The sequence below is a fragment of the Equus quagga genome, chromosome 18 (genome assembly GCF_021613505.1).
Source record: "Equus quagga isolate Etosha38 chromosome 18, UCLA_HA_Equagga_1.0, whole genome shotgun sequence".
Taxonomy (NCBI): domain Eukaryota; kingdom Metazoa; phylum Chordata; class Mammalia; order Perissodactyla; family Equidae; genus Equus; species Equus quagga.
In genome coordinates, this window is record NC_060284.1 from 26775478 (window position 1) to 26802601 (window position 27124).

Genomic DNA, 27124 nt, shown 5'->3' on the forward strand with positions numbered 1-27124 from the left:
ATGCCCTCATTCCCTAATCTGTACTTGTCAAAATTCATTGGTTTTTTTCAAAGCCTAAAAATATGAAACAAATGTAACAGAATTTTAGCATTTGTTGAATCTGGATGGTGGTATCTGTTTTTGGTATTATCTGTATTCTTCTGTATGTTCGAATTATTTCATAATATAAACACTTAATATGGGTGCCCAAATAATTATTGAACTATGTTGTTTGTGAATCCTATAATTTTTCCTTAATTTAGGGAAAAATGGACAACCAGGAATATAAAGATGCATATGAATTTGCTGCAGATGTTAGATTAATGTTCATGAATTGCTACAGATACAATCCTCCAGACCATGAAGTAGTGACAATGGCAAGAATGCTCCAGGTGAGTTGTTACGTGTGCTCTGATGGTGAGTTTCCTTTGAACATAGTTTAGAAATTTTAGAACCATAACTCAAGAGATAAAGAATAACACCCACAACCCCCAAGTACTATTTTAAAATTGTGGGGTTGGTTTGTTTGTTGAGATATAGTGTTTTTGGTAGCAAATCTTTTGATGAAGCTGTCCTGCATACAGAGGATATTGGGGAGATATTAGTGAAGAGGGGATAGTAGATATCTGACATAGGGTTGACTGGAGCCCATGTCCCACTGAAGGGAAGGCTCAAGGACTTTTGAGACTGAGCCATTGGGAGGTGGTAGTAGAATGATGCACCAACCACAGGGCAAGAGATCCTTAAAAGGAGGTCCTCTGTATAATTTGAGAGGTCTGTCTCACCTGGAAAAAAGGAGAAAAGTTGCTAAGGTTGTCAGGCAGGGAAGCATGAATCTTGTTATATTTCTTCTTCTGGAAATCCTCCCCCCCCAGTTTTATAGGAATATAATTGACATATAACATTGTATAAGTTTAAGCTATACAACGTAATGATTTGATTTATGTATATATTGTGAAATGATCACCACAAGGAAAAACAGAATTCTCGTCAAAGCGTGACACTGAAATGTACCTTTTGTTAAAGGTGTTATTGCTGCATTAAATCAGAAATGCAAAAAACCTTGACAGTCTAATTTTCCATTATAGGATGTTTTTGAAATGCATTTTGCAAAGATCCCAGATGAACCTGTTGAGAGTATGCCTTTGTGTTACATGAAAACAGATACCACTAAAACTCTCAGTAGAGAAAGCAGTAGTGAAGCTTCCTCTGAAGATAGCTCTTCTGGTGACTCCGAAGATGAACGAGTTCAGCGTCTTGCGAAGCTCCAGGAGCAGGTGGTTGATTGTAGTGATACAAGTTTTTATATTCTTTCTATAGCTGGTGCTCTATCACAGAGTCCATTTCTGGATTAAAAGCTGTTCTATTTAGATCACTCAGCAACTGTGGCTTTCTTTACTTATTGGCACATTTGTATTGTTCCTGCTCAAAAAATCTATATATCTTAAAATTCTGTTACTTATCTTCCTAATCACAATGAGTTGATTCTCATTGAAATGATTTATATCACATAATCTGAGATATTTTATGGATGAGATCTTTGTTTAACTTTTGCTGCCTTTTGTGATAACATGTTAACCTGGAAGCTCAAACCTGAAAAATCAATGCTTAAAACTTAAAGACTACCTGGAAATGTTAATTATTCTTGGTCTGTTCTTAGATGAATATTTAAGCTTATGAGTTGAGTACTTGATAGTGTTTGTAATTTAATGTATGCTCTTCAAAATAATGAATTTGTGAAATAAAATAACCTAGAGGAATATGCTATGAAATGAGTTTCACAAAGGATACTCTTAACTTTTGAGTGCCTTCATTTTTCTCTAGTATCTTTAATTATTTAGAGCCATGAATGTTTAAAGAATTTTTCCTTTATCAGCTCAAAGCTGTTCATCACCAGCTCCAGGTTCTGTCCCAAGTACCTTTCCATAAGCTAAAGAAAAAGGATGAAAAGACTAAAAGGGAAAAGAAAAAAGAAAAGGTTAATAACAGAGATGAAAACCCAAGGAAAAAGTTTAAACAAATGAAATTAAAGGAAAAGTCCAAGAGCAAGTAAGTATCTTTTATGATGCCTTCTTAAAATAATGTTATCTAAAAAAAATTTGACTAAATTGAGTTTTTGTTACAGTCAGCCAAAGAAGAGGAAGCAACAGGCCTGTGCTCTGAAATCCGCAGGTGAAGATAATGCCAAACCTATGAGCTATGATGAGAAAAGGCAGTTAAGTTTGGATATAAACAAACTCCCTGGAGATAAACTTGGGCGAGTTGTTCATATAATACAGTCCCGAGAGCCTTCACTGAGAAATTCCAACCCTGATGAGATAGAAATAGACTTTGAAACCTTGAAGGCATCCACACTGAGAGAACTAGAAAAATATGTTGCTGCATGCCTAAGAAAAAGACCACTGAAACCTCATGGTATGTGTTTCTCTGTATTAGTAGAAATCAGATGGTATTTGTGTAAGTTTTTGCTTAGACTCACTTTTGTTTGCCTCAATCACACAGGTAAGAAAATAACGAAGTCCAAAGAAGAGCTTCGTTCACTGAAAAAGCAGGAGCTGGAGAAGCGCTTACTGGATGTCAATAATCAATTAAATGCTACAAAACGTCAAACAAAATGTAGGTGGCAGTTTTTTAAATGTTCTGTGTCTATTTAATTCTACTGGCATTTTAATGTGTCTTCCTATTTTGCAGCTGAGAAAACGCAGGCATCATCCAAAGCCGTTGGAGGTGGGTCCCGACTGAGTGACAGCAGCAGCAGCACCTCCTCAGCCTCGGAAAGCAGCAGCAGCAGCGGCTCGAGCTCCTCGGACAGCAGCGATTCCGAATCAGGTTAGCCGGCCCTTTAAGTGCACCTGTTTGTGGGGAAGTTTCTTTCTTGTAATACTGAGTCATTGAAGAAATGTTTGCCCCTTACCCAGAACCTGTGGTTTAGATGCCACACTTATTATTTAATTGCATGTTGACGATCTTAGTATTTTCCTTAGAAGAGATACTGTGTAAAATGAAACTTCATATTATACGTATGTGACTTACAGGCTTGTAATGTTGAAAATAAGTTTACTAAAGTGGAGTAGTCTCCTCATATATAATGCCAGGTCTTAATCCCAGAAAATGTGAAATAATAAAAGACCGATCTTCACTTGTTTTTATATAATAAAAGATTATTTGAGGACATCTTTCACTTTATTCCCAGTGATATATCAGACCACTCTAATGTTGTGAAGTGTGTCCTGTTGTGACAATACATTCTGAATTGAATAATCATTTTGAATTAAGAAACCAGTCATCCAGAAACTGTGTAAAGCAGGATTTTTTTTTTCACTCCTATGGATTCTTCACTGTAGAATATTATCTTCCATTTATGGAAAAGTGCACTTTCACTTCAACTTCTCAGTTATGCTAAAGTACCATATTAGCTTGTAGAGTTTGTCATCAACAGTATCAAGCTTAACTCATTCATATTTTCTTTGTGCTCTTTCATCAGTGGTCATGTAGGTGGCAGGTGATCACTGCCCCAAGGATACTGACTTGGCAGTGGTGTTCCATCACTGCTCACCAAAAGGCAAATTCAAAAGATGGGGCACTTTTGTGCCTAAAATTTTGCTTTATTTTTAATGAGATGTTTCTTATTTGTCATAAAATTCAGTTCTCTTTTTTGGAAAAATTCCATACAGAATATTGTCACATCAAGAATTCTTACCATCTGTAAGACTATCCCCCTTATTTCAGTCTGGTAGCGAGGGGCTGCTGGCTCGAAGGACTTTCTGTTTCACTTTGGGTTCAGTTTAGTTTGCATTTATGTAGTGCTGATCGCTGCATTCTGTTTTTACATTTCCAAAGTACATAGTGGTAAACCCTTTTGTTAGAATAAACAGAATTGTTACTTTTGTTGGAATTTGTCATACTAGAAATATTTTAAATTAATTTAGGGCTCTGGTTATACATTATTTCCTTACATTTGACTTTTAAGCATAAAACAATACTGGAAAAACTCTTTGCATTTAGTATTTTAAGTTGTAATTAGCATTTGTAATTTCATCTAATAAAGCATTTGTGGCCTAATAAGTTAGAGCATTTTGTCTTTTATTTGTAGCATCAAGCTCTTATTGAAACTGTTAGTTTGAATCACCTAATTACATATTGACCACTGGTCAATAAATGCCTTGAGTATTAGAGGAAACGTACCATATACAGAGTGCTTCGACAAAGTACCGTAACTTGAATTTGGAGTATTAGTTTCTGATAGAATCTTCCAATATGTTGCTTGAAGGAAAGAATGTTTATCATCCACTATGTTGTGTTCTTAAAATGGTGTTAATAGATGTTTTCCTAACTTTAGCAGAATAACTCAGCCTCCGAAATCTCATTTTAAAACACTGTGTTGAATTTTTATTTTATGACTGACATTCTTATGTAATGTCATATTTTTCAAGTAACAGGGGCTGTTTTTAAAGATTATTGTTAAAATCAAAGTAGCAAATTTTTCTATTTCAACCTACATTATGGATAGTGTATAGGTTTGTGACACTAAGTGCAGTTTGTCTTCCAACATGGTGTATGAGTTATCATTCATCTCTGAAATTTTCATTGTTTTATGAACAAACTGTGTACTTCATTGGGAAAACACTGTGTGTGTGTGTGTGTGTGTGTGTGTGTGTGTATGATATAAATTACAAAGGCAATGCCTAACTTAATGGGGAAAAATTACATTTTTGCTTATTAAAATAAATTAGTAAATGAAGTGATAGGACCTTTTATCCTAAATATTAACTTCAGCTGTGCCCGTTTCAAATACTGAAAGCCTCTTAATTTCTACTGTGTAAACTAAGTACGTTTTTTACTTTCCTGAGAACAACAAAAACTATAAAGGATTGTAAATTGTGAAAAAAAATTGTCAGACCATATCAATAGCAATATCTATTGTAAAAATAAGTTAAAGCATCCCCATTCTTAATTATGCTCATGACAGTCTCAAGGAGCGGATGACAAATCCCAAGTTTCAGGGTGGGAGAAATGGGACTGTTTACTGAGAAAATATAATTTGTGAAAATTAGGTATGTTAGCACCCATGTTGTTACGTAAGTAAAAATTAACTGAAAATATAAATGAGATTTTGTAGCTTTAAAATTTATTATGATTTGTCCAGAACTGAAACTTACAGTTGGAATATCTTAATTCCCAGATCTCTGATTAACAAGGCTTTTGATTATTCAAGATAGGAGATATGAATATAATTTCATTTTCTCAAAATCTTAATAGCGGAAACTTTTCTGAAAGCTTTTGTGAGAAATTTTTTTCTGGTAGAAGGATATTGATCTTTAGGAATTTTTTTCTTAATCTATTTTTAATGCTTGGCTTCGTGTATTTTTATAGCAACTTGATTCTGTGCAATTTTCTTAACGAAGTCAGTCTTTTATAACTTTAGTTATCAGGGACAGAGCTCTAAATTAACTTTGCTAAATCTCTTAGTATTCTTGACTCTTAAGGTTCTTCTTATAGCTATCCTGTGTTAGGAGTTGGTCTCGCTTTACTGCAATCTGATTCTGTTTAGGTGTGCCAAAATGTTTTAAGGGTAACATCTGTGAAGAACATTTAAGTGTTGTAAATAATGTTAGACCTGTTTATTCCACGTAACTTAAATCTTTATTCTCTATGTATTCTCAAACCTTATTTGATGTACTTTTGAAAAATATGGACTTAATTCTGCTTTGTTAAATAGGATTAATTAAATGGCAGAGGAGTGATTTCCAAGGAAAGTTTTACTAAAAATTCTTTATCATTTCAAACAAGTATTAAGTCAGTTCCAAGACAGAGTTATAATGAAATCTCAAATCTTTGAAAAATAAAAATGAGAAATCTGTGGACTAGAACCAGTACTTAATTGCAAATTTCAGTGTGATTTGATTTTTATCATTTAATTATCTTCTTGACTGATATCAGCATATGCAAATTGTCATGTGCAGATCACATTTTTTAAACATTGATATAAATATAAAATCTTTCTAAACTGTTTTTCATAACCATCAAAGTATCATTAAATGTCAGATCAAAGATAGAAAGGAGGCATGACAATAAAACAAATTCCAGATGCGTATATCCTATGTGGGCTGGGCTGTGCTAGTGAGTATACACAGTCTCTTGAGTTCTCTAATGCTGGACAACGTTGGCTACCTTGAGTGATATAATAGGGAGGAAGACAATTAATAGATTTAATCCTATGACTAATAGTATTACTGAGCAACAATCAAATGGAGCCACTTGTCAGTAGTAGTGCTTTTCATTGAAACCTACAGGAAATCACTTTGGGAACTGTCTAAATGTAAGCTCAGATGCTTGATTAGTTTGAACAGAATGTTTTTCAGACATGTTTATAATTCCACTTGTTAAATAGTTACAAAGAAACTCAATGGTTATGGCCTCCGTTCTTTACCTGGTTAAGACAAGGTGAATTTTTCACTTTATTCTTTGGACTTTTTGCTTTTATTGGCTTTAGTGTAATGTTTAGAGAATGAAATTTATAAAGTTCTTTAACAGTTTTTTTTTTAAACTTACTTAGTTATGGGTGACTTCAAAAGTAGGAATAAAATAATTTCTCTTTGTAGTACTACAACCTAAGTTTTCTGTAGAAGTGACAAGGATGTGATTTTTTTTTTCATGCAAGAGAAAAAGGACAAACTAAGTTCAAGTCCAGATTGTGTTTTACCTTTTTTGGGGGGGATTATTTAGTAAATGTAGGAATTACGAAGTGACAGTTTTGGAGTAATCTTACCCATTCAAGCTAGAAAGTTTAAGAGAAATGATTAGAGTTCATCATTTAAGTTTTTAATTAGTTTCTCATCAATGAAAGTGTTTTCAAGGCACCAGAAGGATAAATTCAAGGACCCAGGTTTGATTAAAAACTTGCATATATTGAGGTCCATACTTGAGCCTTAAGCCTTAGAAATAGTAATAAGTTTTGTTTTATGCATTTTAAAATTTTCTGTGCAAACTGGGTCTTCCTGAATGAACAGGCTGTCTAGAATAGTGTTTCTCAACCTTGGCAGTACGTCAGAATCACCTGTAAAACTTGTGAAACAGTGCCCAAGTCTGAATTGAAGGGAGAGTGGGGCCAGGTGTGTGTGGTGTTAAAAGTATCCCAGGTGATTCTAATGTGCTGCCATGTTTGAGAACCTTCCTCTAGGCTTTTTTGTATTGTTTCCACTTTCTAACTCTAGTTGAAATGACCCTGGTAAAAGGAACATGCAGTTTATAATCAATTTGGTCTTTTGTATTAAAATAAGTACCAAATACTTCAATGAAAATTGCCAAAACATTCTTTCAGGGGAGCAAATTTTTTTGGTTCAAAAACAAATTGCTTGATTTTTATCAATAAAACATGGCTTAGATGATAAGACTGGGCAGATCATTTAACATCTCTGGACATGCTTTCTTTCCTATAAAATAAGGTAGCAGAACCAGGTAGTGACTTATGATCACTTTTCTATACCCTGTACTGTATAATAGAAGTGATTCTTTTTCTAATTTAAAAATCTTCAATAATTTTTTTCTGCTATATGTGGCCAGGTTTGCGTTATGGTATTCTATTCCTATTTAGCTTATGTTTTTTAGTCCATACTGGCTTGCTGATAGTATTTGGTATCTCTGGAGCGTTTATCTCAGTGCTTTGATAGGGGATGGGTATTGAGCAAACTCTGTGATCAAGTATCTGATTCCAGCCCTCTTTTTTTTTTTTATTCTATGGTTAAGTTTTTTTGCCTTAGTTTAAAATGAAAACTTTCCAATCAAAGTTTTATATTGAGATTTTTGGGAGATGTGAAAACAGAACACATTACATAACATTCATAAAATTCATTCGTTTAGTAGTTTTATTTATATTACCCAATTGGATCCTCATAAGGTAGGTATGCTGTTAGCACAGTCCCTGGAGAAAGTGGTTGACGGTATACAGTGGTCACTGTAGCACTCGGTTTCGTTAATGTTTCCAAGACCTAGTAGGGCTTGTTCACTGATTGAAATGTGATCTTAAGCTTGATGGTGAAAATGTGTATGTTTGCTTTTTAATTCCAAAGGCCAGGAACTCATAAGTAACAGAAATATGTGGTTTTCCTTTACTGTGTTCTTAGAAAGTCAACTATGTAAGAGTAGAGTGAGAAGCAAAATGCCAAGTTATAGGCTATCATTCATCTGTCTAGTCTGTAAGACTTTTCTGAGACATACTATGTTAGGTGTTTTAAAATTTTTTGATGCCTTTTGCTAGTGTCTTCATATTTTGAGGTGCTAATTTTTATAATAATTCTGAGTTTTAGTTTTATATGTCAGAAAACTAAGATAATGCCCTTGAATTTTTTAGCAGAACACTAACATGGTATGTCGTATTTTTATTCTACTTGAGTTTATATCATAGACTAATGTAGTTTAGGTACATATTTGAATAATTAAGGTAGATGTATAGATGTGCATATGTATTATATGATCATATTAATGAAGTCTTTTTTTTGTTCAAAGCTGAAACCATAATTTCTCCCCTAAATGTGAAAGATACCTGGATCTCTGTACCCTCTGTCTTCTTCTTACCCTTCCACCTAACCTCCAACACTTAAATAATACTTAGTGGAGTGACATTGAGATGGTTCATGTCATTTTAAATACTTGAATTCTTTAAAGCACGTCATTGAGTGGCATTTAGCAATTTTAACAATGTCCAGCATCAAACATTTTAGGAGAGGAAAGAACAGTAGCACATCCAGTGGAAACTGATGGCAATTCAGGAGGCAGAAGGTAATTATTAAAATTAGAATGTTTTAAGTTTGAATAAAATTTGGTGTTGACCAGTCTTGGTGCCCTGGAGCCTGAAGCAAATAATGCTCAGGTGGCTCGTGAAAGCTGGCCTGGAGAGATGGGTCAAGGCAGTAAGTGCCGATTTGGTGCTTTACCACACTGGTCTGGCCTTGTGTTTGGGGAGGATAGCACCAGAATCAATTGTAGGATGAAGAAAGAGGAACCTATGAGCACCCTGTCAGAGGGATCTCTTTTTAGATCTAATCTACTGCCAGTGTCAGCTATAAAGCTGTTTCTAAAGGTAAAGGAAATCCTGTAAAATCTGTTTGTTGCTATACAGTTGAGGCTGCCAAATAGCTTGGAAGTAAATAGAGTATTAATTAGATGGGATCTTTATTATAATGCTTAATAAGCAGAACAGACTTTACCCTGAAATCAAATAGCTTCACTTTTAATAAAAGACTGTATCCTCTCAGATAAATGACATAACCTTTTCTTATAGTAAATTCTTAATTATTAAGCCCCTTATGGCTATATTTATGGCTACTTGGTGAAAGATGATTTTAGTGTAATTGGTACTGCTTGTTTAAATCCTCATCTCTGTTGTAACTTGTCCCTTTTTAAACTATCACTTACTTAAGCTCTTTACTGTGAAGTAACACACTCTTCTTTTTCACCTAAATAATCCAAATTGAAATTTGTGAGTGGATATTTATTCCATCAAGTGGAAAAGAAAATACCCTTTTTTTTTTTTTTTTTTTGAGGAAGGTTAGCCCTGAGCTAACATTCGCTGCCAATCCTCTTCTTTTTTGCTGAGGAAGACTGGCCCCGAGCTAACATCCATGCCCAACTTCCTCTACTTTATACATGGGACACTTGCCACAGCATGGCCTGACAAGCAGTGCGTAGGTCCACACTGGGGTCAGAACCGGTGAACCCTGAAGTGGAACGTGGGAACTTAACTGCTGCACCACCAGGCTGGCCCCCAATATCCTTTTTAAAAGCAAATATCCCTGTAGAAATTTTGACTTATTCAAAAAGGTTAAAAACCTGGTAACTATAAGAATTTATTGATTTAAGAGGTTGGTATTAAAGGCATTTTCTTGAAATTACCATTTAATTTATAATATGAAAAAAAATTGTAACTTAGATGGTATTTTAAGCTGGCAAGTATTGAAATATTTATTTATATACCTTTGCAGAAACATTTCCTAAATTTACTGGAGTAAAACAGAATGAGTCTCCTTCTAAAGAGAAAGTAAAGGTAAGTTAATTGTTTTCACCTTAGAATTTAAAAAGTATGTATGCTATGACTCACTGGTATGGTAGTAGCTTTCTTTCAAATTGTTTTTGATTTTATTTACATGGAGAGTTGTCACCGTTTTCAGTTCTTCAACTAAATGTTCAAAGATTTCTTCCTAAAGAAGATTGAATAGAGAAAATATTTGGCTACATTTTTCTAATAGGGTATAATCTTATATAAGTCAAACAGGTAGAACAAATTATACAAGTTTCAACTTAGCCTCGAGAGTCTAAATACAGAGGGCCGGCTTTGGTGTTCCCATGTGCACAAAGGAGGGTGGAATTTCTTTTGAAACAGTGGTAGGGGAATAGTTAGGGTTTCTAAAGATAAAGCTTATAATTACCAGCTATTAATTTTAGGACATCTGTGTTTAATTAGTAGTTGATATGCTTTGAAAAGGATAGAAGTAATTTTATCTTTCACTAATTCAGGTTATGTCATATAAAACTTTTAATCCTTTGTACCCGTCCCAAATATAATTACAGGTATATACTGTTATTAAAGTACAAATTTATTTAACAAGATCTAACTAGGTTAGGGGGATACAACATATATAATGCTATTTTGAACGAGCTCTAAGTTGTGAGAAGAGATACAATCACATGTATTCAGACTGTATGATTAGTGCTATAATAATGTATATTCATAATTTATTGAGAAAATGAAGAAGGAATATATATACTGCCTGAAGGAGGGAATGCTTAAAATGGGTTTCAAATTACAGAGAAAGGGAAGAAATGCTTAGTATATTAACATACAGATTAGGGACTTTTTTTTAAAAGAGGAGTGGTAGCACGAAGAGAGGCCAAAAAAAGCAGAGGAGGTGTGTTCAGGGAAATACGGCAGCAGAGGGTGTGCGTAAGGGTTAGTTGGCCTGGAAGATATAATAGGGAGGACTTGGAACACCTGTGTGAATTGCTAATATTTAATTTGGTTGGCAGGCGTGAGCTCTCAAAGGCTTTTGAGTAGGAATAAGATACAGATGGTCTGTCTTGTCATAGCTATTAGTGGAATGAGAAAATTAGACAAGTTATGAATAAATTTTGGAAGTATTCTCAATATACAGGTAGACTGCTACCTTTATGATCTCTCTGTGGCCAAAACCTTTTCAGTGTTGCTGAGAAGAGAATGCCCATTTATGATAAAAGAGGGAATGTATTTATAGGATCATGAATAAATGCATGTATTTGTGTGTTTCAGAAAGTGAGTTTTTTGCTGATTTAAACAACAGCATTTGACTTTAAGCTTTGGGCATGGGTCTATATTATTGTTGGGATAAACACTCCTATGGCACTAGTTTTTTGTTTTTTTTTTTTTTAAGAAAAAAAGACTTTATTATGGAAAATTTTAAACGTGTACAGTGAACAAATAATATAGTGAACCATCATGTACTCATAACCAAGCTGATTTCGTCTCTACCCCACACATCCCCTGCCCACCCCTTGCCTCTGTTATTTTTAAGGGAATCCCAGACATCATTTTGTCTGTAAATATTTTCAGTATACAACTTTGTTTTACATAACAACAATTACATTATCACATTAATAATCATAATGCTATCGTATTAATATCAAATACCTATGGCACTAGTTTTATTCAGACTAGCATAGGTATTCATACACTTGTGTTATCTACTCGCTCCTTCTAACCCCTTTATTAGACGGAGGAGAAAGCCTGTTTTATTCATCTCTGTACTATCTCAACTCAAATCTTAGTAGATAAAGGTACCTGGGCTTTAGTACTATAACTTAGCTTGCCAGTGAATAGATGTGAGATTTAAGGTAAGTTGCTTTTATAACATCTAAGTCCTATTATAATCTGTAAATGGAGATAATAATTATATAATTATTTTGAGAATTAAGGAAGAACTGTATAAAGGGCTTAGTCTGGTTTCTTGCACAAAATAAGCATTAAATATATGTTAGCTATTTTAATACAGATTTTGCTTAATAAACAGTTAACTAAATACTGAATCAGAACTTGTTGATCGTCTTATGGGTTGACCACCATATGATTTTGTTTTTTTTACCCACCTCCCCCTTATGTCTGTAATTCAGAAAGGAAATAGGGGTAAAGAAAGTGGATTACTCTCTAGATTTGGTACAAAAGCTCAGTTTTTATTTTCAGTAAATGACAGGAAAGCATTTGAAAATAAGCTGCATTATTTAATGACATACATGTAAGTCTACGTTGTACTAGTAACTAAGATCATAGGCTTTGACTAACTCTACTTATAAGCTACATGACAGCCAAGTTATTTAATCTTTCGAAGCCTTACTTTTCTCATGTGTAAGATAGGGATAATTTACCTTATAAGTTTGTGTGCCTTCAATAATATCATGTTCAAAAGAGATGGTATTAAATTATATTCTTTCCTCTTTGTTTCTGTTTTCTTAGTTATATTTCTTGTGTGGTTAAAAATCTGAAAGATAATTTTATTGAACTTTGTCTTAATAGATACAGTCTTCTATGCAAGATACAGCCTCTACAAAAACTATCCTTGTGCATCAGACTACACATGCATGTGGAACACCGCCAAATCACCACCAGTCAGCGTTTAATCATCAAGAATTAGAATGTTTACAGAGTGTAAAAAACATTTCACCTTTACAAATTCTGCATCCCTCGGGTAAGAAATTAACAGGTAAATAACTGTGATTGAGAAACTGACTTCTAAATCTATATATGAAGATGCAAAGGTCATCTTAAATGTTACGTATCTGGGATACTGAAAATCATAACTAGTAAATTCCAGGTTAGAAATAATCACTGAAGCACACTGTTAGAAATTATCTGCTTTATACCCAAAGGTACTCGTTACATTTGAATGAAAGAAAATTACATGTACAGTTCACATGCAGTGTACTTTCATAATGATTGTATACTTGGCCTGTGGGCCATATATAAAAACCTGTCACTACCAGGGCCCATACTACCTAGTTCTGAGCAGACTCTAGAAATGTTGCTCTAATTTCTGTGACAGCTGTGTGGGTTAGAACGATAGGATAGAATAAGGAAAAGATACTTAGATTCTACAGATAGAGAAATGAAGCTATATACATCAGAAATAGTTTACAGTTAAGGAAAACTTGGGCTAGAAATACTTGCCTATTTGTGGTTGCTGTTCACCAAAAACATCTTCCAAAACTGGCCAATTTTTTTTTTTGGAGGAAGATTAGTCCTGAGCCAACATCTGCTACCAATCCTCTTTTTGCTGAGGAAGACTGGCTCTGAGCTAACATCCATGCCCGTCTTCCTCTACTTTTTACATGCAGGACTTGATAAACACAGCATGGCTTGATACATGGTGCGCAGGTCCACGCCCGGAATCTGAACCAGCGAACTCCGGGCTGCCCATCTGGAGTGCACCAACTTAACTGCTATGCCACTGGGCCAGTCCCTGGGCTCAGTTGTTATATCATTAGATTCATTTGACTTCTTAAATATCTCATCTGTTAGTCTCTTCAGAAGTGAAGATATTGCCTGTCTTAACCTGGCTCTCCTGGGGATGTATGGCACAAAGGATGCTTCTCTGATACTGATGCGCCCCAGCCCTAGGGGGTGCCTGATCCTTGAGACACTAATATATTCAGGCCTAGACCAGAGGCAGGAGTGAATATTCCTTATCCATGTCCCCTTTCTTCTAAGCTGCTCCCTTGTTCCCACTTGGCCCCTTCCAAGGGCAGGGCTTTCTCCAAAGCAGAAGAAATTTCTGGGCTGTTTTACTGTAGCAAACGGTAGGAGGAACAGAGCAGTTTTGATTCTTTGTTGTTTCCAGTAAAAGCTCCCTACTATTCTGTGTTTGAGTATTCCATTTTGTATTTAGATCAAGTTATACCCTTCATTGTGGAGAAGGGAGTGGAGATCAATAGAGAAAATGTCTAAGGCAACACTGGAGGGCATCCCAGGAAGAAGAATAAACAAGATCCAAGGCATGACGTATTTATTTTCATCCTTTTCTGGAAAAAGATTTTCAAGAGACTCAGGAGAATAACTGAAGATGTAGTGCTTCTAGGTCATGAATTACCTTAAGTACCAGGCTACATTTGGGTCTTTCATTTTGTACACAAGTAGCTTCAAACAAGAGCATAACAAAATCAGATTTTATATTAGGAAGAGATTGCTGCTTATTATATAGAGGAGGGGTTAAGATGAATGCTCTGATGTAGTTGGGACCAAGTAAGGAAGCTGAGTGCTATAGTCTAGGAAAGAAATTATGAGGACCAAAACTAGGGTAGTGAGCATAGAAAAGATGTAGATAAATTAGAAAGATATTTTTTGTGGCAGAATTGATAGGCTTTTTTAGAATGAGTGTCTTACCAGGATATTATCCAATAGTTGGATTGAAAATAAGCAGCATTGCTCATTTTGGACATGTTTGAGGTGCTGCAGAATGTCTAATTGGAAATATACACCTAGAAATAGGTTTCTGGAACTAACAGAGTATACAGGAACTATAATTTAGGAATTACTGTATGTGGAAGCTACTTGAAGCCAGGAGCATGAATGAAAACACCCAGGAAAATGTGCAGAGCAGGAAGAGAAAGGTCCAGGACAAAATGGTGGGAAACAAAACTTCCTCAGTAATAGTAGAAAAAGTTAAAGTAAAAGAAGAGGTAATCAAAGTAAGAGAAAAAGGAAAAGTGATATGATAGAAACCCAGGAAGATGGGTTTTTAGAAGGAAATCATCAAGCGTATCACATACTGGAAAGCATTAAAGTAGGCTGAGGAGTGAGGAGAGAGGATTAAAATTGGCAGTGTGAGATTTTTTGCTTTTACAAAAGCTTTTTTAGTGGCCATTGTGATTGGGGCAGAAGCCAGATTGTTGTAAATTGAGAAGTAATGGAATCTGAATGCAAACCAGTCTTTCAAGAAGTTCCTTGGTGAAGAGAATGGGAAGATAGCTATGGCTTTGACCAGAAGATAGGTTTTTCTTATATATAGACTTGGCAGAGATTGTTTTGTTTTTGTTTTTGTTGGGTTCTTTTTTGCTGAGGAAGATTAGCCCTGAGCTAACATCTGTGCCAGTCTTCCTTCACTTTATATGTGGCTTGCTGCCACAGCATGGCTGATGAGTGGTATAGATCCACGCCCGGGTTGGAACCTGTGAATCTGGGCTACCGAAGTGGACTGCGCCAAACTTAACCACTATGCCACAGGACTGGCCCCTGTTTTCAGTTTTTGAATCCGAGTTTGAACAGGTTTGAAGCTTGATCAGAAAGAACCAGAGTAGGGAAAAGTGGCTGTTTTCATTATAGTAAGTTCATAGAAGCATGGTAGGAATAGCCTTGAAGAAGAAAAAAGACAATGAAACACAGTGGAAAGAATACCGTCAAGATGGTCTTTTGTTCCTATTTTAAGAAAACTACCTATCTGTGAAAAGTCAGGCTTTAAATGCCTAAGTCTTCAGTCAGGATCAGTTTACTGTATTACTTCAATTCTGTTTATGTGTAATGGTGAGTGACAATATTGTGTAAAGGGAAAATTTGGATGATGCTGAAGTGGCTATTCTACTGTACTTATGAAAATGTTCAGAACCAAAGTGGTTTGCATTTGCCAGCTGTAGGTGGCACTATGCCCACGGGAAATTGCAAATGTATATGAGCTATCAAGTGTGTATAGAGTTTTACTTTTCTGGAGTTTGATCTGGAAATAAATTTTTGGTTAAACAATGAAAGTCAACATTTTTTTCCTGATGTTTTCTTATTGGAAAAAAAATAGTTTGACAACATGTTAAAGTACATAAAAGATTTCAGAAATTGAATTTTTGTGTTACTAGTTTTCTTCAAAACCCCTGCCATCATCTCCACATGAACTGGAAGATGTCTAATTTTTTTGCCTTGAAATAGTTGGAGTTTTTAGTCACAAAGCATTACTAACTTTACCCTTTCCCCAGCTCATAAAAATCTTCACTCAGTTGCATTAAGAATTTTTTTAAAACAAATACGCTGTCATATCACTCTGAATTAACATGTAAATGAAAAGGTAAATCAAAGAGTCTGCCATCTAGTAGGAGAAATAAACAACTGGTATATAAAGTAAAAATAATGTGCCCTAAAAGGAGCAAAAATGAGATTTCAGGAGGTGAGAAGGCAGAATTACCTGATCTCTTTGGCAGATGTGTATTTTACAGAATAAGTTTCATTTGAGCTGCATGTTGGAGAACAAAAATAAGACTTAACTATGTATATGTAGGATTGAAAGGCATTCTAGATGGAGGAAGCAACATGAATGAAGGTATTTAGGTAACCAATAGTTCAATGTGATTAAAACTTGGGTTGGATAAAGAGGAATACCAGGAAATGAATTTGGAAGGGTAGATGAGGTTCAGATCATAAAGAACCTTGATATCTAGAGACTTTGGACTTAGTGGTAATGGTATAGTCACTGGAGAGCCAATGAAGGTTTTTTTAGCAAAGGGTATGCTTCAAGGTAATTATCTGCCAATATTATGTAGGTCAGTTGGAGGAATGGGGCTTAGACACCAGAGAAGGAGACGACCAGTTGGACTGTTGGAGTAGTAGAAAAAAAATGAAGTGATGGAAAGAAAGAAAAGGGAAAAGTTGAAAGAAATGAAAAGGGTAGAATAAGCAGATCTGCAATAGATGACCATATGCTAGGTTCTAATAACAAAGGAATATAACTTTGTTGGCTCAGAGGACACTGGGGGGATAGTGGTCCAGGTTGACAGACCTGGAACACAGACGAAGGGCAGATGTCCGAGGAAAGATGAGTGTTGTAGTGTTTGAGGTGCCAAGGGTCATCCACATAAAAAGGTTTTTCAGAGAATTGGACCCTTGACACACTTCCTAGGCCTCTCTGACACTATTCTTTTGACCATTCCATCTCTCTGAATGTTCTTTACAGTTATCTCTTTATCTGCCTACCTTTAAATGTTGATAATACTGTGAGTTACATCCTTAAGCTTCTTATCTTTTTACTTTAGGGCTTCCCAGCCATATTCCAAAGCACAGGTTTACTAAGCTAGTAATCCCCTGAGCTCTCATAGCAATAGGTTTGGAATAGCCGTCCTATTTATCCAGGTGTGCCATACACTGATCATTTTCTCTTTATGGAAGGCAGTGATCTGTATATTCTTCCTGTGTGATCTCCTTGGTGTCTATGACTTCTAGTCTCATTTTTAGAACTCAAGCATCCAGGCCTCATGCATGTTTATACCACTCTGCTGAACGTCTTAAACATCACATAGGCTTGTCAAACAGAGCATGTCAAAACTGAATTTCCCTTTTTTAATCCCCACGTTTTCATCTTTCTTCTTTAATTCTTGATGACGACACTGTCATCACTTACCAATTTAGAGTCTGCAAACTGAGACTCGTTTAGAATTTACTTCTCTTGACGTATATGCTCTTTCTACTTCTTAAATAATATCTGGCCCTAAGCAGAGAAGATGGTTCTGTACTTAGTAGCTTTTCTCCTTTGTTTTCCATTCCTTGCTGAACTGAGAAAACATGGGTACGTTGGGCCAGGTAGGGATTGAAATCTAAGCTTTGTTTTTTCATTCCTGCATGCTTTGACCATGTTTCTTGTCACCCTTTTATGCTCACTCCCATCCCTGTTGCTCGTCTCTTCTTCAAGGCTCCTCTTCAGCTAGTGTGACTTAGCCAGAGAGTCAGTCACGGGATTGATGGGCCGGAGAGGCCTAAATGTAAGTTCCTACAATGCGTGAGTGACCAGGATTTTGTGAGCTTCAGTCAGTTAACAAAGATAGCAAGCAACTCAGTCTATTTGTCCCTCTATCCTTTTGCTACTAGTTAGGACTTATAGAGAACCAGAGAGAAGTGAAACAGAAATGACCCAGAGAGGTTTCATGCATCAGCATGCTCTCGATCGCAAATGACAGAAAACTCAGCTCAAGCTGGCTTAAGCAATAAGGAATTTTGTTGGCACACATAACCAGCAGTTCACAGGTCAGTCGTTTAGGCATGATCTGACCAAGGCTCAAGCTCTGCTTTTGTAGTTATCTTCACCCATAATAAGTGAAATATTTGTATGAAAGCTTAACACTAAGAGGATTGCATAGTTTATTCTCTTCACTTCAGAGTCAGCCCTATGTTTTACATTTCTTACTCCTATTCCCTCACTATTATAGGTGTCTGGTGTCAGTTCTTCAGTCTTTGTGTTTTTTCTCAGTTTGGCCACCAGGAAGCATGTTTCCCTGGAAGCCTGTGGGCTTAGGTCTGCTCTTTCCTAAAGGACCTCCCTGGGGGCGGGGCGGCGGGGGGAGGATAGGATTACCGTGACCGGTTTGGTCTAATGAAGACCCCTCTCTGGAGCTGAGGTCAGTCTACGTGCTGGAGGACTGCTATGCCACGGGGACAGATAAACTAGATTTGGTGGGTGAGCCACATCATCAGCTCTGCTTCATGCTGACAGAAAAAAAAGGGAGGGAGGGAGGAAGGAAGGAAAATTTCAAGTGAAAAATGTTTATTTTACAGAATATTGTAAATTAAGAATAGTCCAAAGTTAAGCATCAAAATACTAGTCATTTTGTTTTCATGGTTCTGACATAGAGGGGGGAAAATGTCTAATTCTGGACAAGCAAGATGAAATTGTCTTCATTATACTATTCTAAAAATGTGTGCATCTAGGTGATTCTGAACAACGCTCGAATGGCCTAACTGAGATGCATCAGTCTGGGAATAATGACACAGTGGTGTTAGAATCTGAATGTCAAGTTCCTGTGCAGAAGGTAAGACTGATGTTATTTTTTCTCACAAATCTTGAAGGGATTTACAATTGAATATGGAAATGGCACAAGAGGTATTTTGTAGCCCTAACTTGAATGAAATTTTGGCTCTCTAAGCCTAATTTTTGCCTAATTATTAAAAAAAAAAAAGTTACCTGTGAGCAGCACGCTTCCCCTACCCTCTACCGTCAGTCCCATGCTTGGGTTTAATTGTGAATCCTGTAACGCTGGTATTTGCCAGCTCCCCTGATTTTAAAGCTTGTTGTAAAACTATCTTGTAGAATCTTTTGGGGGGATTTCCAAATGGAGTCTTGTGCGCTTAATCTCAAACTATACTCTGATCATTCTTTCAACAAATATTCTAGATGTTTGGGATGCATTAGATACATCAGATGCTATTCTAGGCGTTGGAATCTAATTCTCAGAAAATGACTATGAAGGAGTATTTACATGTCCTCTTTTCTTTCCCTCCCTTCCACCCTCCCTTCTTTCTTTCCTTTTTTTCCTCCTTGCAAGTACTTCAGAGGACAAATCTTACTGTTGGCAATAATTATTGCAAAAATAAGCAAAACATCAAGTATGTGTCATACCCTTGAAGTTTTCTCTATAAGTGAAAGTAACATAGTCTACTCTCTGTTTATTCCCAATGCCTAGCACATAGTAGGAACTACAATGCTGAAATGTAAGCTTAAGGAGGAATGGAATTGGGTGGCTTGTTCTCTTCACAGCAAACTGTTTCCATTCTTGACATTGTTTCCCACTCTTGCTCCCTCACTATGGACAGTGTTACCACTTATTGAAAAGAGGCTAAGAATTTTGATGTCAGAAGAGATCGTTGAGAATTAGTCCTTAAGAATAAACTGTGGCCAGACAGTTTAAGCATCTTGCCCAAATAAGAGCTAGGATTAAAACAAACCATTTCAACAAACTCTCAGCCTCTGGTCCTTTTACTCAGAAGCCCTAGCTCTGCCGTCTTCTCTTAATTCTGCCTCAGGAAAAGGTATCCATCTTGCCAAGACTGACTCAACCATCTCTGCTCTTAATTTTTTTCATTCAACAGATTTATTATGGAGCCCTCCTGCCATCTCTACAGTCTCTACTATTCCTTTTTGTCTTATTTTGTTTTCCCACTACCTGTTTACATCTTAAACGAGGGTTTCTCAACTCTAGCCCTGTTGACATTTTGGACTGCATGAATCTTTGTGGGATGTAGGCCTGTGCATTGTAGGATGCTTAACAGGAACCCCAACCTCTACCTGCTAGATGCAAGTAGCACCCTTTCCCCCACCTCCATGTGACAACCAAAAATGTCCACTGACATTGCCAGATGTCTTCCCTGGGCAGAGGGGGATCACCCCCAGTTGAGAACCAGTGCCTTAATTTTACCTGGCATCTAGCCACGCCCCTATCCCTGGAATCACCCTATCAGAGGAACAGTGACCTCTGAAATTGCTGTATGCTTCCCAAAGACTTGCTAGGGTGAGGAATCCGGGTCTCCTACCACTTCTCTCTCTCTGATTGAACATCCAACTGTGGTGGTTTCAGTTATAGTCTCTATGCAGATGACTCAAATATATACTTCCAGACCTATAAGTTTTAATCATTTTTTACAACTTGTCAGTTGCCTACAGCCAAAGAGTTGCTAAATTCTTTGGGTTTTACTTCCAAGATGTCTTTTTTCCATTTCTACCTCATAAATCAGGCCTTACTGCCTTTAACTGGAGCTCTTTTTAACATTCATAACTGATCTGACCAACTTGAGACCTATTTTTTTAATAATCCATTCCCTTTTTCACATTCTTTTTTTTTTTTTTTTTAAAGATTTTATTTTTCCTTTTTCTCCCCAAAGCCCCCTGGTATATAGTTGTGTATTTTTAGTTGTGGGTCCCTCTGGTGGTGGCATGTGGGATGCCGCCTCAGCATGGCCTGACTAGTGGTGCCATGTCCACGCCTAGGATGCAGACCAGTGAAACCCTGGGCCGCGGAAGTGCAGCAGGCGAACTTAACCACTCGGCCCCGGGCTGGCCCCCTTTGTCACATTCTTACATTGTTCCTCTTGATGTATTGTTCTGATCGTATTACTCATCCGTATGAAACCTTGAGTGGTTTCCAACTTTGACTCCATAATGAAGATTAAACACCGTTACATTATGACCCCAATCTAACTTTTCAGTCTTAACCATATGCCTGTAATTTGTAGAAAATGAACCATTCATTTCTTCCCAGATACACCTAGTAATACCTTTAATTCTGTTCTCTCTTCCATGAGGAATGCTTTCCATCCTTATTTTTGCCCGTTAAAAGTCTTCTTTCTTCTCTGTAATACCTGAAAAACTGTCCTGCTCTCCAAACCCACATAGGAGCTTTCCTGTTTTAGGGTCTGCCAAAATTTTATTGCAGTTAGAAATTTCAGGCACAAAGCCAGAGACTTTACCTTATTAATCACTTGTATATTTGCTTTATTTTCCATTTAGGATAATAAATATCTTAATTACAGTAATTGGTTTATTTATTTCTGTATTCCTTGTAGATTGTCATACCCTTTATGTATATATATGTTTTACATTAAATTGAAATAATTGGCAAGCATGCTATTTTAATTTGGTCTTAGATGAACAATTAAGTTTAGCTTATCTGTTATCATATTTTCATATTTTTTTCTGACTTTAGTAATCTTTAACCTAAGTTTAGTAAAATTACATGAAAGCCTTTGGAATCTTAATTTGATCTATTACTGTATCAAAAAATATTATTTTTTTCCTAAAATTTGGTTAAAAATCTGTAGATGTAAACTAAATCAAATATTTGTTTTAGGATATAAAGATTAAGAATGCAGACTCTTGGAAAAGTTTAGGCAAACCAGTCAAAACATCAAGTGTACTGAAATCCTCAGATGAGCTCTTCAACCAATTTAGAAAAGCAGCAATAGAAAAGGAAGTGAAAGCTCGAACACAGGAACTAATACGGAAACATCTGGAACAGAATACAAAGGAACCAAAAGTATTTCAAGAAAATCAGAGGTCTGTAATTTACTGGATTAAAGTAGGCCTTGGGAGATGTATTTTAAATATGTTTATTTTTTGTGAAGTGACTATGATTGAGCTATTTAGTAGAATATAGAGCAAATTATAATTGCAAAAAGTAAGTTTTTATTGATATTTTTTATTGATAAGTAGTATCTACTTTGAAGAGTATAGAAATAATCAAGTGATTAAACTATTAAAGATACTAATATTACTAAATTATAAAGACATTATTTTCCAGAAATGGAAATATTGTTTCCATTCTATGTGTAAGTAGATAGTGGTACACCTTGGTCATAGTTTTCCGAAATCTTCTCTTTGTTAATATAGATTTCCCTTTGTAAATTTTGACCAAAAAATTTTAAAAATAATGTCATAACATGAAACGGGGTAATGAGTGTCGCTTTTATATTTGTTATTTAATAACATATCTTTGTAATAAAAACTTTTAAGAAACGTGAAACCTACTTTGAACTATATTGTTTCTTTAAGGGACCTTGGCTTCACTCTAGAATCCTTTTCAAATAAAATGCAAAACAAATGCCTTGGAGAAGAGCGACAAGCACATCTGCAGTCATTGGAAGCTCAAGATACAAGCAAACTCTCGCTTCCTGAGGACCGTAATTTAGCCAGGGAGAAAGAGCAAGAGCGGAGGAGGAGAGAAGCAGTAAGTGAATTTTAGTCTACTAAATCTAACAGACTTAGTAAGAAAGATTGAATAGAGTAGTGTCTTTCACACGTTCAAAAATGTATTTGAGGTGGTTTTTTAGTGATGGTGGAGTTACCTCCTTAGTGAGGATTAGATTCTAAAATCAAAGCCCAAAATAAAATTTTCGTAGTCAAAGACACAAGCATAGTATAAGAGTGCTGACCCTGGAGCTACTAGACTTCCCGTGAGTTCAAATCCTGATTCTGCCATTTACTAGACGTTTGGGCCTGGCAGTTTATTTAACCTCTCTGCCTCAAAAAGTGGGAATAAGAATGCATATTGTGAAGATGAAATGAATTTACGTGTATTAAGCACATAGGTAAAGTGATTTATCACTTACTGTTATTACTCTTGAAAAATCCATAAACCACCTATGAATTGTGGCCAAAGATATGCCGTCTGTCCCACTGTGTTGTTGGCAGTTGCTTCCTTCACGTTTCTTGTGCTTTGTTGAGCTTATTGGAGATGTGTATTTATAGTTTTCATCAAGCTTGGAAAAATTTTGGCCATTATTCCTATTTTTTCTGTTTCCTCTCTTTCTCTTTTCAGTGACTCTGATTACTCACATATTAGCCTACTTGAAGGTGTCCCACAGTTCACTGATGCTCTTTTAATTTTTAAGTTCTTTTTTCCCCTCTGTTTCATTTTGGATAAGTTCATCAGTCTTTTCTTCAATGTCTAATCCACTGTTAATTCCATCCACTGTATTTTTCATCTCAGACATTGTAGTTGTCGACTTTAGAAGTTCAATTTGGGTCTATTTTATATTTTTTGTATGTCTATAAAACTTTTAGACAAATGGAATGGTTATCATAACTATTTAAATGGGCTTCTCTGCTAATTCTGACATTATGTCAGTTCCAGGGTGGTTTCAGTTGACTGATTAGTCTCCTCTTTATGGAAAATGTTTGCTTCTTTCCTTACCTGGTAATCATTGATACCAGATGTTGTGAATTTTACCTTGTTCGGTGCTGGATATTTTTGTAATCCTGGGAAAGACATGTGAATTCATAGGACATACAGGAACATTAGTTTGAGGAGAAAAAAACCATTGGCTTTAGCTGAAGTATTGATTATAATATAAATGAATTTCCCAGGAAATAACGTACAAAACTTTTGTTAGCTTCTTATTTTATGACACTAAGGTGGAAACTAATTACATTAAGCAGTGCTGTAACTCGGTGGAGTTTCCTTTAGAGCACTGTGGTCTCGTAGAGCTTTCTACCGTGATAGAAGTGTTCTTTATCTGTGCAATCAAATATAACAGCCACATATGGCTGCTGAGCACTCGAAATGTAGCTACTACAACTAAGGAACTAAATTTTAAATTTTATTTAATTTAATTAAACAGTACATTTTTTAACATTGTCTGGTTTCTATAGTTTTTAGGAACTTATTAAAATTTCATTAGTACTTTACTAGAAATCTTTCTCCAGTGACATAGGAATTTTTCTTGTTGGTACTCACAAGGGCCCGACTTCAGTCACCCATAAGTGATTTCTCAGCAACCTCCTTGCATCTAACGACTCAGCTAGGTAACCTGATATAATTTCTAGTATCCTAAGCACTTTCTGGAACTTGAGTAGACCTGGAATTCACTGAAACGTGACTAATAAGACCATGTCTTGCAGTTTGATAACTAACACCTTGACCTTGGACCTACTATTCTCATTCTTGACAACCCAACTCTTATATTGCTGCTGCTTGACAAATCCATGCTCTAAAAAGCTGCAATAACTTGACACCTAACAGAGCTCCGGAGAGTTCTCATATCAGTTCCCTTGACCAAGTTTTTGCTCTTAAATTTGAATGGTTGGTGTGTGTATTAGGACCACTGAGAAAGGAATATGCAGGTTATGGTGTCAGCTGCAGAGAACGTTAGTTCATCTTTAAATCATGGTATCTAAGTTTAATTGGTGTAGAGAATAACCAGTTCCATATCAATAATTATTCCACAAGCACAGATTTTAGTCAAGATGGAAGAGAATCTAAAATAAATAAAGTACCTTTAAATAAAAACGTTTCATTATATATTCTTGGAATTTTGCAGTATGTCTGGATACTTATAGGAGTATCACATGATATTTAGACTAGGATAACGTATCCAACTATCATATTGGAGTGTTAAAATAGAACTTTGAGGAACGGTCTGAGCTAGACAGTTGGCATCCTAAGAGCTGGCGTTAGCAGAGTAGCCTGGATTAAGATTTAAGAATATATCCTTTTGTCTCCAAGGCATATTTAAAGAAATTTTTGTAGTTTGTAGGAGTCACACATAACTTTTTAATATCCTATTTGTAGATGTCACAATTCCAAATCTTCTCCCACACAGCCAATGAGAAGACTGATTCCTATCCAGGAAGTCAAACACCTGGGTGCAAATTGGCACTTTTACCTACCACTTTGAGCGTTACTGTTTACTGATAAAAACTAGTTTTTGAACTTTTCATAGTTGGTGTCATTTCAGATGCTAAAGAATATCTTACCTGGATCACAAAGGCATTCAGGGAAGGCCTCAGAATATAGTAAACATTTGTTTCCTTTGTCTTAATTAGCCTTTTCTTTACTTTGGCTTATTTTGCATTTAATAAACGGCCTTTTACAAAATTTAATGATTATTTAATAATTATAATTATTTAATATAGTAATAAGCCATTTAATAAAATGGCTTTTTAGCATTTAATAAACAACATTGTGCTGAGTGTTATACATGCAGTCTGGTTTGATCTTCCTAAATATCTACGTATGAAATAAACTTGGTTGAATAATTGGCCTTAGGTTACACAGTTAGTAAGTGGCAGAATCAGGGAAAGCCCACAGCTTTAACAATACATGTTATGGTTCTCTCAAATAGGTGAGATATTGGTTCACAGAGAAATTAATTTTATGTGTCCAGCACTTCGTTGGTTACAGAGATACATGAAACAATGTCAGCTCAGTTGGTGTTCTTATTAATACCTACTCTCTCAACACTGAGAGTTTTCTCTCTTACCTGGAGAGAAGAACTTAGTGTTCTTGTAGGTTTTAGTTTTTATTTATCACAGCACAATATTTTAACAAAAATCAGATAATGTTTGAAAAGAAATAAAAAATTGTATACAAACTCATTATGTTAAATAAATTGCATAATTTTGTGTGATGTATTCCAAATGTTGCATAATCATTTTTATATAGGTGTAATGAAGGCATAAATTAAAGTAACATTTGAATTTTCCCTTCTTTTCTACAGATGGCTGGTACCATTGATATGACTCTGCAAAGCGACATTATGACAATGTTTGAAAACAACTTTGATTAAAATCCAGTTTTTAATTAACTGTCAACTCAAAATGATAATATAAAAGATTAAAATGCATATGATAAAATGGTTGCTTTCAGACACCAAGATGCCAATCTTATATTGTATTTTGACTGCTCTAAAATGATTAAACAATTTTCACTTACATTTTTTAACAGCTATATGTTCATTTTTTTAATGACAATTTACAGGAAATTTTATAATTTTGGATCCCTAGAAATTGAATAAGTTTCCAGATGTTATTCATTTTATAAATAACTGTCTGCTATGTATTATAGGCCCTGTCTAAGTAATGAAAATCCAAAAAGAGATAGTCCCTTCTTGTGTAGAAATGAAGAATATATAAAGATGTATCAAAAACAGTTCCTGTTGAGTTTTTAACTTTTTAAAGCAAGTATTTGTCTGTAAAAATATTTAGAACCTCTGACAAATAATACTTGGTTTCTTGGAGGGTTCTCTGCTGGTTCTGTATTCAAAATTTATATTGAAATTTTGTTCAAAGAAATCATTCCTTATGGTTTGAAAGATGTTGAATTTGAGGCAAAATAACTAAGAGTAAATATTAATTATCTATGTAAGTTTCTATAGGAACTTAAAAAGCATTTCTTAATTTGCATAATATGATAGCAATGAATATTTAAATTTTTACTTAATTATAGTAAGTATTTAAATCTGTAAACTACTTTTGTTTCCTCATTCTCAAGTTGCAATTATGTATAAATTATGTGTATCAGCTTCATGTACTTTAAAATTTTGGACTCTTGAAGTGTAACATGATTCAAGCACTATTCTAGTACCATCTAAAGTAAAAATTCAAAGTGTGTGTATATTATAGAGAAAAAGAAAAAGAGTTTTCTTGACTTCATTTATTTTTATAATCAATATGATAATTTTTTGAAATGTCTTTAAACTATCAGCCATTTTAAAAACATGTTTATTTAACTAATGGCTAAAATGGTGGTGTTAACTTCATGAAACATAGCCAGAATTAAAGTGATAGTCATACCTATTCAACTATACCTATTTTTAAGGAAGAAATTAGTATGTATATACCAAATAGTATGCATTGTCCTTTTCCTAAAAGATCATATAGCTATGGAATAATATATCTGTATATATTCTAATAATGGATATATATGTATTTTAGAAAGATACATCAGAAATATATAGTGGTTACCTCAGAGTGTTGAGATTTCACGTGTTTTTTTCATTCTCTGTAGACTTTTCAGAATTTTCTGGTTCTTTCTAATTGTGATTATGTAATACTTTTAAAATGTGTGGAAATTTTTCCATTTTTGAAGAGAGAATGAAAATGGTAAATAA

The 27124-nt window shown here is 35.2% G+C and overlaps 1 protein-coding gene across 1 annotated transcript in view; it reads left to right on the plus strand.

The window, feature by feature from the left end:
• The window catches only part of BRDT (bromodomain testis associated), a 39847-nt gene extending 14046 nt beyond the window's left edge, over positions 1-25801 (plus strand). The window contains exons 6-17 of the mRNA XM_046645314.1: positions 243-371; positions 1068-1256; positions 1856-2028; positions 2105-2394; positions 2482-2595; positions 2671-2808; positions 9960-10021; positions 12518-12689; positions 18674-18774; positions 21586-21791; positions 22287-22461; positions 25733-25801. Coding sequence (XP_046501270.1) covers positions 243-371; positions 1068-1256; positions 1856-2028; positions 2105-2394; positions 2482-2595; positions 2671-2808; positions 9960-10021; positions 12518-12689; positions 18674-18774; positions 21586-21791; positions 22287-22461; positions 25733-25801 — 1818 coding nt within the window. The remainder of the gene's footprint in view (positions 1-242; positions 372-1067; positions 1257-1855; positions 2029-2104; positions 2395-2481; positions 2596-2670; positions 2809-9959; positions 10022-12517; positions 12690-18673; positions 18775-21585; positions 21792-22286; positions 22462-25732) is intronic.
• Positions 25802-27124: the final 1323 nt, after the last annotated feature.